Consider the following 12,329-nt stretch of genomic DNA (forward strand, 5'->3'; position numbering starts at 1 on the left):
AGACCTGACTTGAGTGCAGGTTTGCCCTGTGCATCTATCTATCTGTCTATCTATCTATCTATCTATCTATCTATCTATCTATCTATCTATCTATCTATCTATCTATCTATCTATCTATCTATCTCTCTCTCTCTCTCTCTCTCTCTCTCTATCTATCTATCTATCTATCTATCTACCTACGTACTGTGAGACTGGCACAAACATCTTCTAAAGTGATTCAACTATAACACACAGTGTGTGAGAGCTGGTCAGGATGCAGGTCTCATTTGCTTGTACGGAGCACAATCTGAAGAGCCGCAGCGAGGACCGGCTGTGTGGCCTGCGAACTGCCCCTCCACCAGGGGGCAGTAGTGGAGGAGGAGGAGGAGGAGGACAGGGGGGAAACGGCAACTACCCCCCCCAGAGCTCAGTCAAAACACGACCCCTGCCCCAAGGCCACGCCCACATGAAGGAGGCGTTCGGACGGCACAGTAGCATGAAATACAGGTGAGACAGGTGGAACTGGCGTGTGTATGTGTGTGTGTGTGTAACGCCACCTGTTGGGTGGCAGCTCAGTCTGAGACTGGGTTATTCTGCCCTGGCTGATGTTTTATGGCTTCTTTAAAGATTCATAAGGGACAGCCGCTTTAATACTGAGTGTGTTTGTGCTCACTTGAATGCTCGTGTTGTGGGTGAGTTGAACGAATGGCTAACTGGATGTCAAAGGGCCAGGCATTGAATCGCATCTTTTACTTACATTTTCTGACCAGTTCTAGTGCTGGGTTCGAGTCCACCTTAGTCGAGTCCGAGTCTTTAACCTATAGAGTCTGAGTCAAGTCCGAGTCCAAAAGGGGGAGAGTCCGAGTCCAACTAAACAATGCTGTATTTCATTAAAGGTAGGGTAGGCAATTTCAGAGAGGCTAGCAATAGCGAGCTAGCTTTGAAAGCATAAGATCCCACCCTCCCTTCAGAGCGTCTCTAAAGCCACGCCTCCTTCAAAACACATGAACGCACACAGCAGAGTCTGCAAAGCGTCACAAGATGAGAGACTGCGTTAAACTACCTTATGTCTCCAAACACATAACATTACAATAAACATAATGAACATAATGAACTTAAAGAGCACTGACCTGTACCACCTGACAGCTGCAGATTCATTTCAGCGTTGAGTGTTGCCATTGAAACATAAATTCGAGTCACGAACTCCGAGTATAACGTCACGGTTTTCCATCTCTTCCAAATTACAGTAGTTATGGTGTGAACAGCATGAGCTTGTTGTTTTGGCTCAGGAGGAACTGTAAAAGGCGGCTGCTGTTTGTTTATGGCACTTAGTGACTGACATGTCATGAAACGCTCTGATGACGTGTGATGTGTGTGTGAGCAGGTGCGTGGAGGAATGGAAATACATACGTTGACAGGCTGGTTGGACATCGTACCATTTATCCTTCATGTGGACGAATATTTTATGGTCCTACGCCTTCCAAATACATACAGTATAAATACGTTTAGACTAATTAACTAAATGATTGCTCTCAGGATGTGAAGAGACTTTCATCCAGCATAACAAAAAGATTTTCTGGAACAAATCACCTTCCCAGCCTTTAAGTGTTTCATTTTAAACTTTAACTATGGCCAACTTGATTTCTGTATTGTGACATATGTGAGTGAGTGAAACAGCTTTTCAAATGTAAAAAGGGCGGGACTTGACTTATACTACAATATAAATGTATGAATTTGAGGCGGGGGGTGGTAGTGAGGTGAATGGGTACAGTCTATTGGGACCCGAAGAGCTGAAAATGCACCTCTTTTCTCTCTGTTTGAGGCTGTGGGGTTTGTGTGGGTTTTTATGACCGGTGGTTAGACCTTAGTCAGCGTAGATGCCAACATGTTTTATTTTCATGAATGAAAATGAGGCTGTGGGGGGGACAGACCTACAGTCTTTACAGTGGCATGCACTGTGTTTAAAGCTCCTACATGTCATTTCCATAACTCAGGGCCAACACAAATCCGTTTCATTTTGAATGCATTTATGATTAATAAATTACATTATTGGAAGTCTGTTGTATGGATCTATGTTTTCGAGTTCATGAATATTTTGGTAGCCTGCCTGCCTATACACAAGCCACACCTGTATATAATTATTGTATATTAAAAAGCTATAGTAATCATTACTTTAAAACCCAAGAATATTACTGAACTAAAGGCCAATACTCATAAGGAACGGGCTAAGATTCCTCAGAAACGCTGCTAGGAGCTGGTGTCTGATTATACATCTCGTTTGCAGCCGGTCATGACAGCAAAAGGGTGTTCAACTAAGTACTAATTGCCATGAAAGGGTTGAATAATTTTGAGACTGCAAAAATTACATTTTCAGTTGAATTTGGGGAAACCACATGAGGTGAACATAATCATACACACACTCACAAAAACAAAACACCACTAGTAACACACAACACTAAATATAATGCAATAAACATTAACTAAACAACAGAATATGTAACACAAAACACCCCAACGTACATACTGATAACAAAAAAGAGAAGAAACAAAACTGTTTAAAGAAAATATATTCATATATGTTGTCACTCAGTAATTTCTGGGACTGTTATATGTTATACTAATTATATGGTAATTCATAGTTTTTATTGGCAAAACCCAGAAGTCTGATTGAATTTTACAGTAAAATGACATATAATGTGGTTAAATTAAATTAAAATTAAAATGACTCTTTTAAATTTGTAATCAACACTGTCAGAAATAGGGGTACAATAGGAGTCCATTTCTGTCCCCCAAGATACAATCTACACTAACGTACCCCATAGGGCTTATTATTGGATCTCAAGGTACATATATGTACCGTTTCTTTTAAAGGTTAAGGTACAATATTGTACCCTTGAGGGTATAGCCCCAGTGACAAGCCATTGTACCCCTAAAGGTTCAATTATGTACTTTATTTTCTGAGAGTGAACCATCCGGAAACCACCTATCAATGCTCTGGAAAACTCTCAGAAATCTCTAGCTACCGCACTACAGTGTGCGACTTCAAACACCTTAGCAACAGCATAGCAACACTCTGGCAGTCACCTATTGTGGCAGTGAGTTTTGCACAGACAAGTGCCACTCACATTTCCATCAGGAAATGTAAACATTTAGTTGGGTAATGGAGTTCTCTCCTGTAGCATAACTGTGTGTGTGTGTGTGTGTGTGTGTGCAGGTTTGGCTATACTTGTGAGGGCCAAATGTCCTCACTTATATGGTGAAATATTATGACAACCGACTAGTGAGGACATGTTACTGGTCCCCACTAGTTAAAAAAGCTAAATTTGGCCTGGAGTGTTTTGCACATGTTTCTGCGATGGCTAGGTTTAGGGGTAGGGTTTGGTTTAGGCCAGTGGTCTTCACTATTTTATCATGAGAGCCGCACTGATAGGACAAAGTCAGTTGGAGAGCCATTTTACCGCTAAGTATAAAAAGTTACATCCAGTCATAAATACCATGTCTGCCTATCAATCTGTCACCCCTGAACATACAATATGCAATGCAATAAATACAAAAGGGTGAAATGATTTTTGATTTTTCAGTCAAATTTGTAACTGAGACAAGATGATTTTCTTTAATGAAAAAAAAGCAGGATTTCCAGAAAATATTCATCCCAGAATCACCTTAAGTATTTTTTTCTACATTAGCCCATCATGTTGGCCTATCTAACCATCCAAGAGCACATGCAGTGTTAAGAGCTGGAAAGACCGCCATAACTGGCATCTCTGCAGAGACTGGATATATATGCATATCGCAACGGCTTGCAATAACTGGGGTCATGAACTAAAGACAAAGAGAAAATCACTCACTGCTCTTGGCTGAATAACTTTTGTAGCTTTAATAAGAATCAGTATATATTTCATTCATACAGTGAAAACTAAGCCGTGTTTTATTTTTACATTTGATTATTCAGTTTCTGTTGTTAAATAAACCTAATGAAGGCCTTCCTGAACCCCTAAACCCTGAGGTTTACACTGATGTTAAAATAACACTTCTTATACTACAGTAAAACACTGATGTTCACTTTCAGAAGCTGTAGGGACGTTTTCTCGTCACAAAAAGAATGTGAAACATACAGTATGTAGGTTATATAATTTTAAATATATTTTAAAGATAATTTAAGTTTATTTTACACACTTAAAGCATTATTTATGAGTTATCGCATATCGCAATTTTCTTCAATATCATGCAGCCCTAGTGAGGTGTATTCTGTGGAATGCAATTATACAGCACACACATGCACATATTTTCACAGTTGGACCATCCATGCTGTCCATTAAGTCTTGAAAGGTCATGTTTCACTGTCTGAGGGAAGCTATTATTAGAACATGGGGCATTACTGATTTATCCATTAGAGTCAACATGGAATCAAAATTGACCCTAATACACATTCCAGGTCTGACTGTGCAGGATTCTATGGAGGCTTGTTTTTGAAAAGGAATAACAAAATAAAAAAGGTAATTGCGACTTTTTATCTCACAATTCAGACTTTATTTCTTGCAAAAATATATAATTTATATCTTTAAAAAAAATCCAGAATTGCAAGTTATAAACTCAGAATTCTGAGTCTATATCTTGCGGTTATTGTGAGATTACCTTTTTTTATTTTTTTATTCCTTTTCAAAAACAAGCCTCCATAGAATCCTGCACAGTCAGACCTGGAATGTGTATTAGGGTCAATTTTGATTCCATGTTGACTCTAATGGATAAATCAGTAATGCCCCATGTTCTAATAATAGCTTTCCTCAGACAGTGAAACATGACCTTTAAAGACTTAATGGACAGCATGGATTGTCCAACTGTGAAATACAGTATGTGCATGTGTGTGCTGTATAATTGCATTTCACAGAATACACCTAACCTACAAATAACACACAAACAAATATCAGCGCATGTAATCCTAAAAAAAAAAAAAAATGCTTGATCAAAATGTACTTGCTCTACTGCTGAAATTACTTTCCTTTCCGGGTGGAGGCGAGAAGACTCCACACCCCAAAACTGCCCCGTTGTTTCCGAGGGGAAGTCGTTCTTCACAATCCACTGCATTCAGATCTGTTTCCTGCCAGTGTGGAATGCCACATCCATTCTGGGTGGATAACATCCAGTTCCACACCCTATTTTCTTCTCATTGAATATCTAGCTTCACTCTGAAATGAGTTTCAAAATATCATGTTGACTTCAATACATTTGTATGAGTGTGTGTGTGTGTGTGTGTGTGTGTGTTTGAGAGTGTGAGTGTGTGTGTGTGTGTGTTTGTGTGTGTTTGTGTTGTACTAATATCAGCATCAGACTGCACATGCACTTTCTCAGTGATTGCTGAGCCATTATTTAAACGAGTTTCCACTCTGCTGCACTTCAGTCTCTTTGATCTACCTGGCCCTGAAAGCAAACTCTGGATGGTAATTCTTCAAATTGGACAGACACTATACTTCCTATGTGCTGGTGCTTGACCAGAATAAGCAACAAAGTGGACCTGACTTTATACCAGTAGACAGACTGTGGCCACCTCCTGGGCATCACACACACACACACACACACACAACACATACGGTCGGGTACACACATGTACACACACATACACACACTCACCACACCACACATGTGCACACACACACACATGCATGCACACGGCGCACACACACATGCTCACACACACGAACCACACACACACATGCAATCACACACACACTCGCACACACACGCACCACTCACAAACACCACATATGGTCGGGCACACATACATACACACATGCACCACACATGCACGCACACACACGGCATTCATGCACACACACGCAATCACACACACGCTCGCACACACGCATGCACACACACACACGCACCACTCACACACACCACATGCGGTCGGGTACACACATGCACACACACATACACATACTCACCACACACACGCACCACACGTGTACACACACACACACACACACATGCATGTACACGGTGCACACACACATACATACACGCACCACACATGTACACACATGCACACACACACACGCTCGCGCACACAGATGCACAAACACGGCACGCATGCACACACACACGCAATGACACACTCTCGTACACACCCATGCACGCACGCACACACACGCAATCACATACACATCTGCATGGGCTTAAAACTTCAGACTTCAAGCTTTTAAAACTACTCCAAACCTTTAAGCCAGACTTTCTAAAGCCAACATCAAAGTTTGTCTTGACAAACTTTTTTATCTAGCTTACTTTGTGTTATTATTGGAGTCATCTCTACTGAGCAGCAGCTGTGCCGTGGTGTGTGACAGAGATTATTAGTCAGAGGGTGGAAGTTTGCTGGTAAAAATAGAAAGATTGTGTTTCTGGAGTTTTCCTCAATAAACTGTCATCTCAGTTTTCAGTTAATATAGTCTCAAAAGCACTGTAACCTAGTTAGTGGTCAATGTATTTTCACACCAAAACCTGTTTCAAGTGCACTCATTCCTTTCTCTCAACCAAATCTCTCTCTCTCTCTCTCTCTCTCTCTGATGAATATCATGATGGGCAAGAATGGAGTCTAGCGTACTGCTTACTGCATGTTACGCAGTATACACTGCACACCGCCTAATAATATATCTAAACAGCATGTACAGTGTGCAATAGTCTTTTTATTCTGGTTTAGTTAATAGATGTTATTCAGAACATCCCCACATAAATGCATTTAATTGCACCCGCTTGCAGTTTTCGAAATGTTAGGCATGTATACCAACATGAATACTTGCTTTGTAAGACCATTAATGGCATTCAGAATAACAATAGCTATAATTACATAATTTTTTATATCAGTACCTATGGTTGAAGTGGCTGACAGTGATTTGTCATTGTGTCAGTATAATGGGTGCTGGTTTAGCTGTGTCTGCTGTCAGGCAAACATGTTAACAGATTCTGATCCCTATTTGTGAAAAAGAAGTGCACTTAATTGTATTGTATTGAATGTGCACTCATACACTGTAACAAATTGCTGTAAAATTTTGGTTGCCAGTAAGCCTGTAAATTTTACAAGAGTACTGTAAATCATAAACAATATACTGTAAAATTATACAGCACACCTGTAAAAGCAACAAAACAAGAGCAGCTGTAAGAGCAGCTACAGTATGTTACTGTTATTAATAATGCACTGAATTAAAACCTGAGATAACTCATTTCATTTGAGGGAATCAATTGTTCATTTGCCATTAAATATTTTAATGGGGGTGGTTTGAGAGGGTCTGATTATAATTTAACCAACAGTAATTCTGGATTGCGTCCACCAACAAGTAAATAGGAAATAAGCGAATCAGAACACTGCGCGCCAAACCAGCAGTATGTGCGCAAGCGTGAACCACTAGTGTTTCTGTCTCACTCTCACTCTGGAAGTCTGGATCTGCCACTGCATCACATTTCTCTCTGCGTGGCGTGGAGTGTCCGTTTTTATGTCGGCTCTCATGTTAACTGGTTAGAGCTTGTGTTAGAGCACAATGCCTGCGTGACACACACACTTCTCGAGCCGCGCCGAAACCGCGTGCTAGAAATAGAACCGCAACCGACGCCTATTTTTCACGCGACACGCAAGAGTGTTGGAAGTTTTCAGACAAAATAGAAGGCGCAAATACATATTAATAAATTACATTTTGATGCTTGAAAGTCTCTCGGTTTTTGACAAATGCATATATAATTGTAATTTAAAAAATAGGCCTAATTATCGATTTTCAAATATTGCCCCTGTCAATAGGCCTACAGAACGAAATATTCTGTAGCCTATTTTGCCGTCAATACTGCCGACGCTGTCTTTGCTGTATCAGGCTATATATATTATGTTTAACATCCAAATGTAGATGGTCTGTCGGCGCACAGAGCCACGCAGTCGCAGACAGCACGTGAAGTTCGTGAACACCGAATTCCCTTTTCTTTCTTATCTATTTGTGTTTGAACAGACATGTGCACGAAAAAATAAGCCAGTGTCCGTCTCAACGAGTTTCCCCGTAAACGCAGTCAAAATAAAACGGATGCGTGTCATTACCGGTATTAGATACGCGCATTCGTCTTAAAGGGACAGCACCCAATATACCTGCAGCTGTTTGTGTCACCAAAGTTAATCAAACAACAAAAGAGAAAGAGAAAAATCACGTTTTGTCAAAAGATAAACTGTATTAATACTTAATACAGTTAATTTACCTGAAAAACATAAAGCACTGCTTTATTTCTCGTGTATTTGTGTTTTATTGTATTTATATTTGTATTTTGTTTATTAGTTTCTATGCAAATGCACTAGGCTTACCCTACACAATTACCCCAATCATCCTAGAATTATTAATTCTTTGCAAAAAGAGCTATTCAAATCATCAGGTGAAATTGTTTTCAGGAAGTAGCAGTAAAGCAAGAAGAAGAAGTGCAAGATAGTTTTTCTAAATTTCATTTGACTCTATGTGCCTATAGGGGTGGGTTGGGGATGGTGGCAATGTAGTATCTGGATATTTGCCGCGGGACGAGGGCTTCGATTACCTCTCTCTTTTTTGACCATACATGTGTTTGCACCCCTGATAACAACAGCACACATGAATGAGTTGAAGAACTTCAACGCATCAGCAAATTAAAGTATATGTACCATAATTGCAGATAATATATTAAAGGTGCCATTTCATGGATTATTTTATTATTTTAGAATGTTTCCTGGGGTGCCCTTATAATGTTAGTATGTTTTTTTAGATCATACTAGATGTTATAATTTAGAAATAAAAGGCATTTTTCCTGGCCTGATTTTAGCCTCTGATTTGAACGCTCTGTTTGAAGGGGCGTGTCTGCTGTGAGACTTCAGTGTAAACGCCCACTGCTGTGATTGGCTGTTGTGAGACTTCAGTGTAAACGCCCACTGCTGTGATTGGCTGCTGTGAGACTTCAGTGTAAACGCCCACTGCTGTGATTGGCTGCTGTGAGACTTCAGTGTAAGCCTGTTGATCGCGTGAATGAAGATCTTATCATTGCAACGCAGTTTCTGCACTCTCACTAATGATTTCACCAGTCCAAACATGATGTACGTACAGTAAGAGCTTCGTTGTGCAGCGTAACAGCGTCATTGATTTCATAACGAGTTTTGGCAAGTGTCCAGATAAACTCGCGCTTTGTGATTGACAGCTTGGGCGACTGAAAAGGGATTGTTCTTTGATCGCTATCTGTATATTAATCACAGTTTAAGTAAGATTATTTTCATCCTACTAAGAGAAACGACGTGAAGTTGATCGTTTAGTCACTGGCTTGATTTACTGATGCATAAACAGTATTGAACGACTTTGAGAGAAAGATTATCTGTCTGAACTTGAACAATTACACATCAGAAATTCACATAATCCACTGGTTCTTCAGAGGCTCGGATGAAGGAACTAAAAAAATACCTTTGTGTTCATTTGTACATCCAAACACTGAGCAACTGCCATGCTTCGCTCGTTTGCAAGCCATGATGTCTGTTTGAGACTCACTGTATGTCATGTCCATGTACTGAACTCTTGTTATTTAACTATGCCAAGATAAATTCAATTTCAAATTCTAGGGCACCTTTAAAGAAATATTTTTTTTTATAATGTTCAATTAAAGGTTTTACTTCAGTGTACATTTTTTAATTAAAAACTAAATATGTTTTTTATAATCTTTTGTGGTGCTTGTAGTAGATTTTTTCCCTAAACCTCACTATCTAGCATCTGCAAATCGACACTTAATAAATAAAATCTGGCGTCTTCCAATCGACACTTAATAACCTTTATACTCTAGCTCTTGAGTCTTCAGTTGACAACTGGCCGAGTCTCTTACTCTAACTTACTTGTTTCCCTAAACTGACCTGCTGCAGTAATACCAGACAGACATCAGCAAATGTCCTCTAAATGCTTTAATAACGGCCGGGAGAGTCTTCGAGCAGTTCTCAGAGAAACTCTCCCAAGAAGAATCAAGGCCGGAGGATCTCAGACAAATTCCATTGAGAAATCCCACCAGCTAACACGAATACAACAGTTTTTATAGTATATATAGAGGTATGGCATAAATGTCAGGCTGCATTACATAATTTCCCCATTATTTGATTGGTTCTTCATATGCAAACCCCTCTGTTACTAGGTAAAGCAAACTTTGTTTTAATGATGACTTCATTTGCTAATCACAAGATTCTAACAGACTGTCTAGTTTCATTCTCATGTTATTTATACACACACACACGCACACACTCAAAGCAACAAGTTTTCCATTGGTTTCGTACAGTACATCCTGTTCAAATGTTAGATGTTAAATAAGGTTAGATGTTAGAAACATGGTTAGTTTAATATACAGTTTAAAATTTCTACGACATGCTTTAAAGAAGTACACTTATTTTGATGTGTTGACTAACATACTAAAGCACATGGTTATAATTTTAACTTGGTTATAACTGTAGTGTGTTATTTGATATTACATTTAAAGGTTACATTTTTAAAATGCACTTAATTGCATCTTCATCACTAAAAATGTGTAATTAAAACATTTAAATGCACAACATACAAGTTTCAATAGAAATTACATTAAAGTTATTTTAGTTTACATTAAATACTTATCATTACATAACATTCTACACTTTAATCTTATTTCAAAGACACTAAAAGTAATTATAAAAATATGTATTTAAGTCCTACTTTAGTGGGTCAAAAAGGCACTCTTAATTTCCAATAATATATTTTTATTTTATTTTACAACTTTTAATTGTAAATACCATGCAATTACAAGTCCTAAAACATTACATTCAGTTCGGGCTTAAGTATATTCGTTTAAAGTATCTTATGTCCATAATTAATACTCTTTTTAAAAGTATGTTTTCACAAGGGTCTGATTCATTGTGAAACGTTTTTTAAAGTGTTAGTTCAATGAAGATTATTAATTGTCATAAATAGCCTAACTCTTGTTCTAAATCTGTATGACTTTATATATATAAATACATACTGTGGGGACACAAAATATGTCGAATGTCCATGTTTCACTTTTCATATATCAAAAGTTAGGCTCCAAAAAGGACAAAATGCACTATAAAAGTTTTTCATGTGTTTCAAGCCCTGTATTTCAAATGATCCGAACCGAGGAGGTTATAATACCTGCAGAAATGCATGTCTAAGCTCCTGTTTACCATATTTGATGTGCTCTTTGTATGTGCATTGATCAATGTTTATATGTGAATAAAAGTGTAAATTAAATCTGTTCATCATATACATCGATTGTGTCTCTTCAGAAGACTTTTACAGCCTTTTTTATGAGCTTTTTAAAGTCTCAAAGAAATAAACTTTCAGTGGAGGGACATAAATCTCTCATATTTAATTAAAAACGTATTCAGTTGTGATTCGAAAATGATCAAAAGTCTTATGGGTTTGGAAAGACATGAGGGTGAATAAATGATGACAGAATTAAAAAACAATTTGACCCACTTAAGTAAGACTTAAGTAGGCTACATCTTAATTTCACTATGACTATTATTGTCTTTGAAATATGGTTAAAATGCACTGCTGAATGTACTGACAAGCATTTATGGTTACCTAAAATATACTTTAATGTCATTTCTACTGAAATTTGTATGCAATTCATTTAAATATATGTAATTACACATTTGTAATGATGAAGTTGCAATTTCAAAATATAAAATAAATTCACGTCAAATGTAATGTTGATTAACACACTATAGTTTAAGTTATAATCAAGTATTTTACATGTGCTTTAGTGCATCAGATATGTGTAGTTATTTAAAGCATGACAAAATATTATTAAAACATGATTTTAAAGAAAAACTTTTAATTTGACATTATTAGAAAGTGCAGTTTCATTAATATATTATCTGCAAGTACAGTTTTTTAAAAATAACATACTTAAGATTTGAAGTAGGCCTACACTAGTGAACGAGTACAGTTCAATTAAGCACACTTCTCTTTCATAAGGGTGAGGAGGTAACAGAACAGAGTGAATTTGATTTGTTTATTTCCCTGTATGTGTGTGTCTACAGGGACGTCACTAGGATTGGAAGACAAGGGGGGCTTAGCCCCCAGGGTATTAGTAATTTGCGTTTATAGAAAATCTTACAGTGAATTTGAGTAAAAAACAACTATGTATATGTTAAGCTGTATTTGTCTCTTCAACCCCGTTACCATCTTCAACCCTGTTACCCTAGTCTCAACCCTGTCACACTTACATTTTTATTAATTATTTTTTTAAGTTTATGAATAAGTAATTTAATGTTTGTTGAACTTAGTCAGAACTGTTCAGAGCAATCATAAGGATACTGATTTTAGTTCAAATTCTGAAGTTAA

General features: G+C 37.9%; 1 protein-coding gene across 3 annotated transcripts in view; it reads left to right on the forward strand.

Moving 5' to 3' along the window:
• LOC311083241 (voltage-gated potassium channel subunit beta-3) overlaps window positions 1–12,329 on the forward strand; it is a 64,261-nt gene that overhangs the window by 13,078 nt on the left and 38,854 nt on the right. Inside the window, exon 1 of one of the 3 annotated variants that reach the window (XM_084114640.1) lies at window positions 1–486. This exon is cut by the window's left edge and continues 759 nt beyond it. The exons of the other annotated variants lie outside the window; for them this stretch is intronic. Within the exon in view, the coding sequence (XP_083970766.1) occupies window positions 254–486 (233 nt within the window). The 5' untranslated portion in view covers window positions 1–253. The remainder of the gene's footprint in view (window positions 487–12,329) is intronic. 3 annotated transcript variants of the gene reach the window in all.

The sequence above is a fragment of the Abramis brama genome (genome assembly GCF_963993115.1).
Source record: "Abramis brama genome assembly, chromosome: 5".
NCBI lineage: Eukaryota > Metazoa > Chordata > Actinopteri > Cypriniformes > Leuciscidae > Abramis > Abramis brama.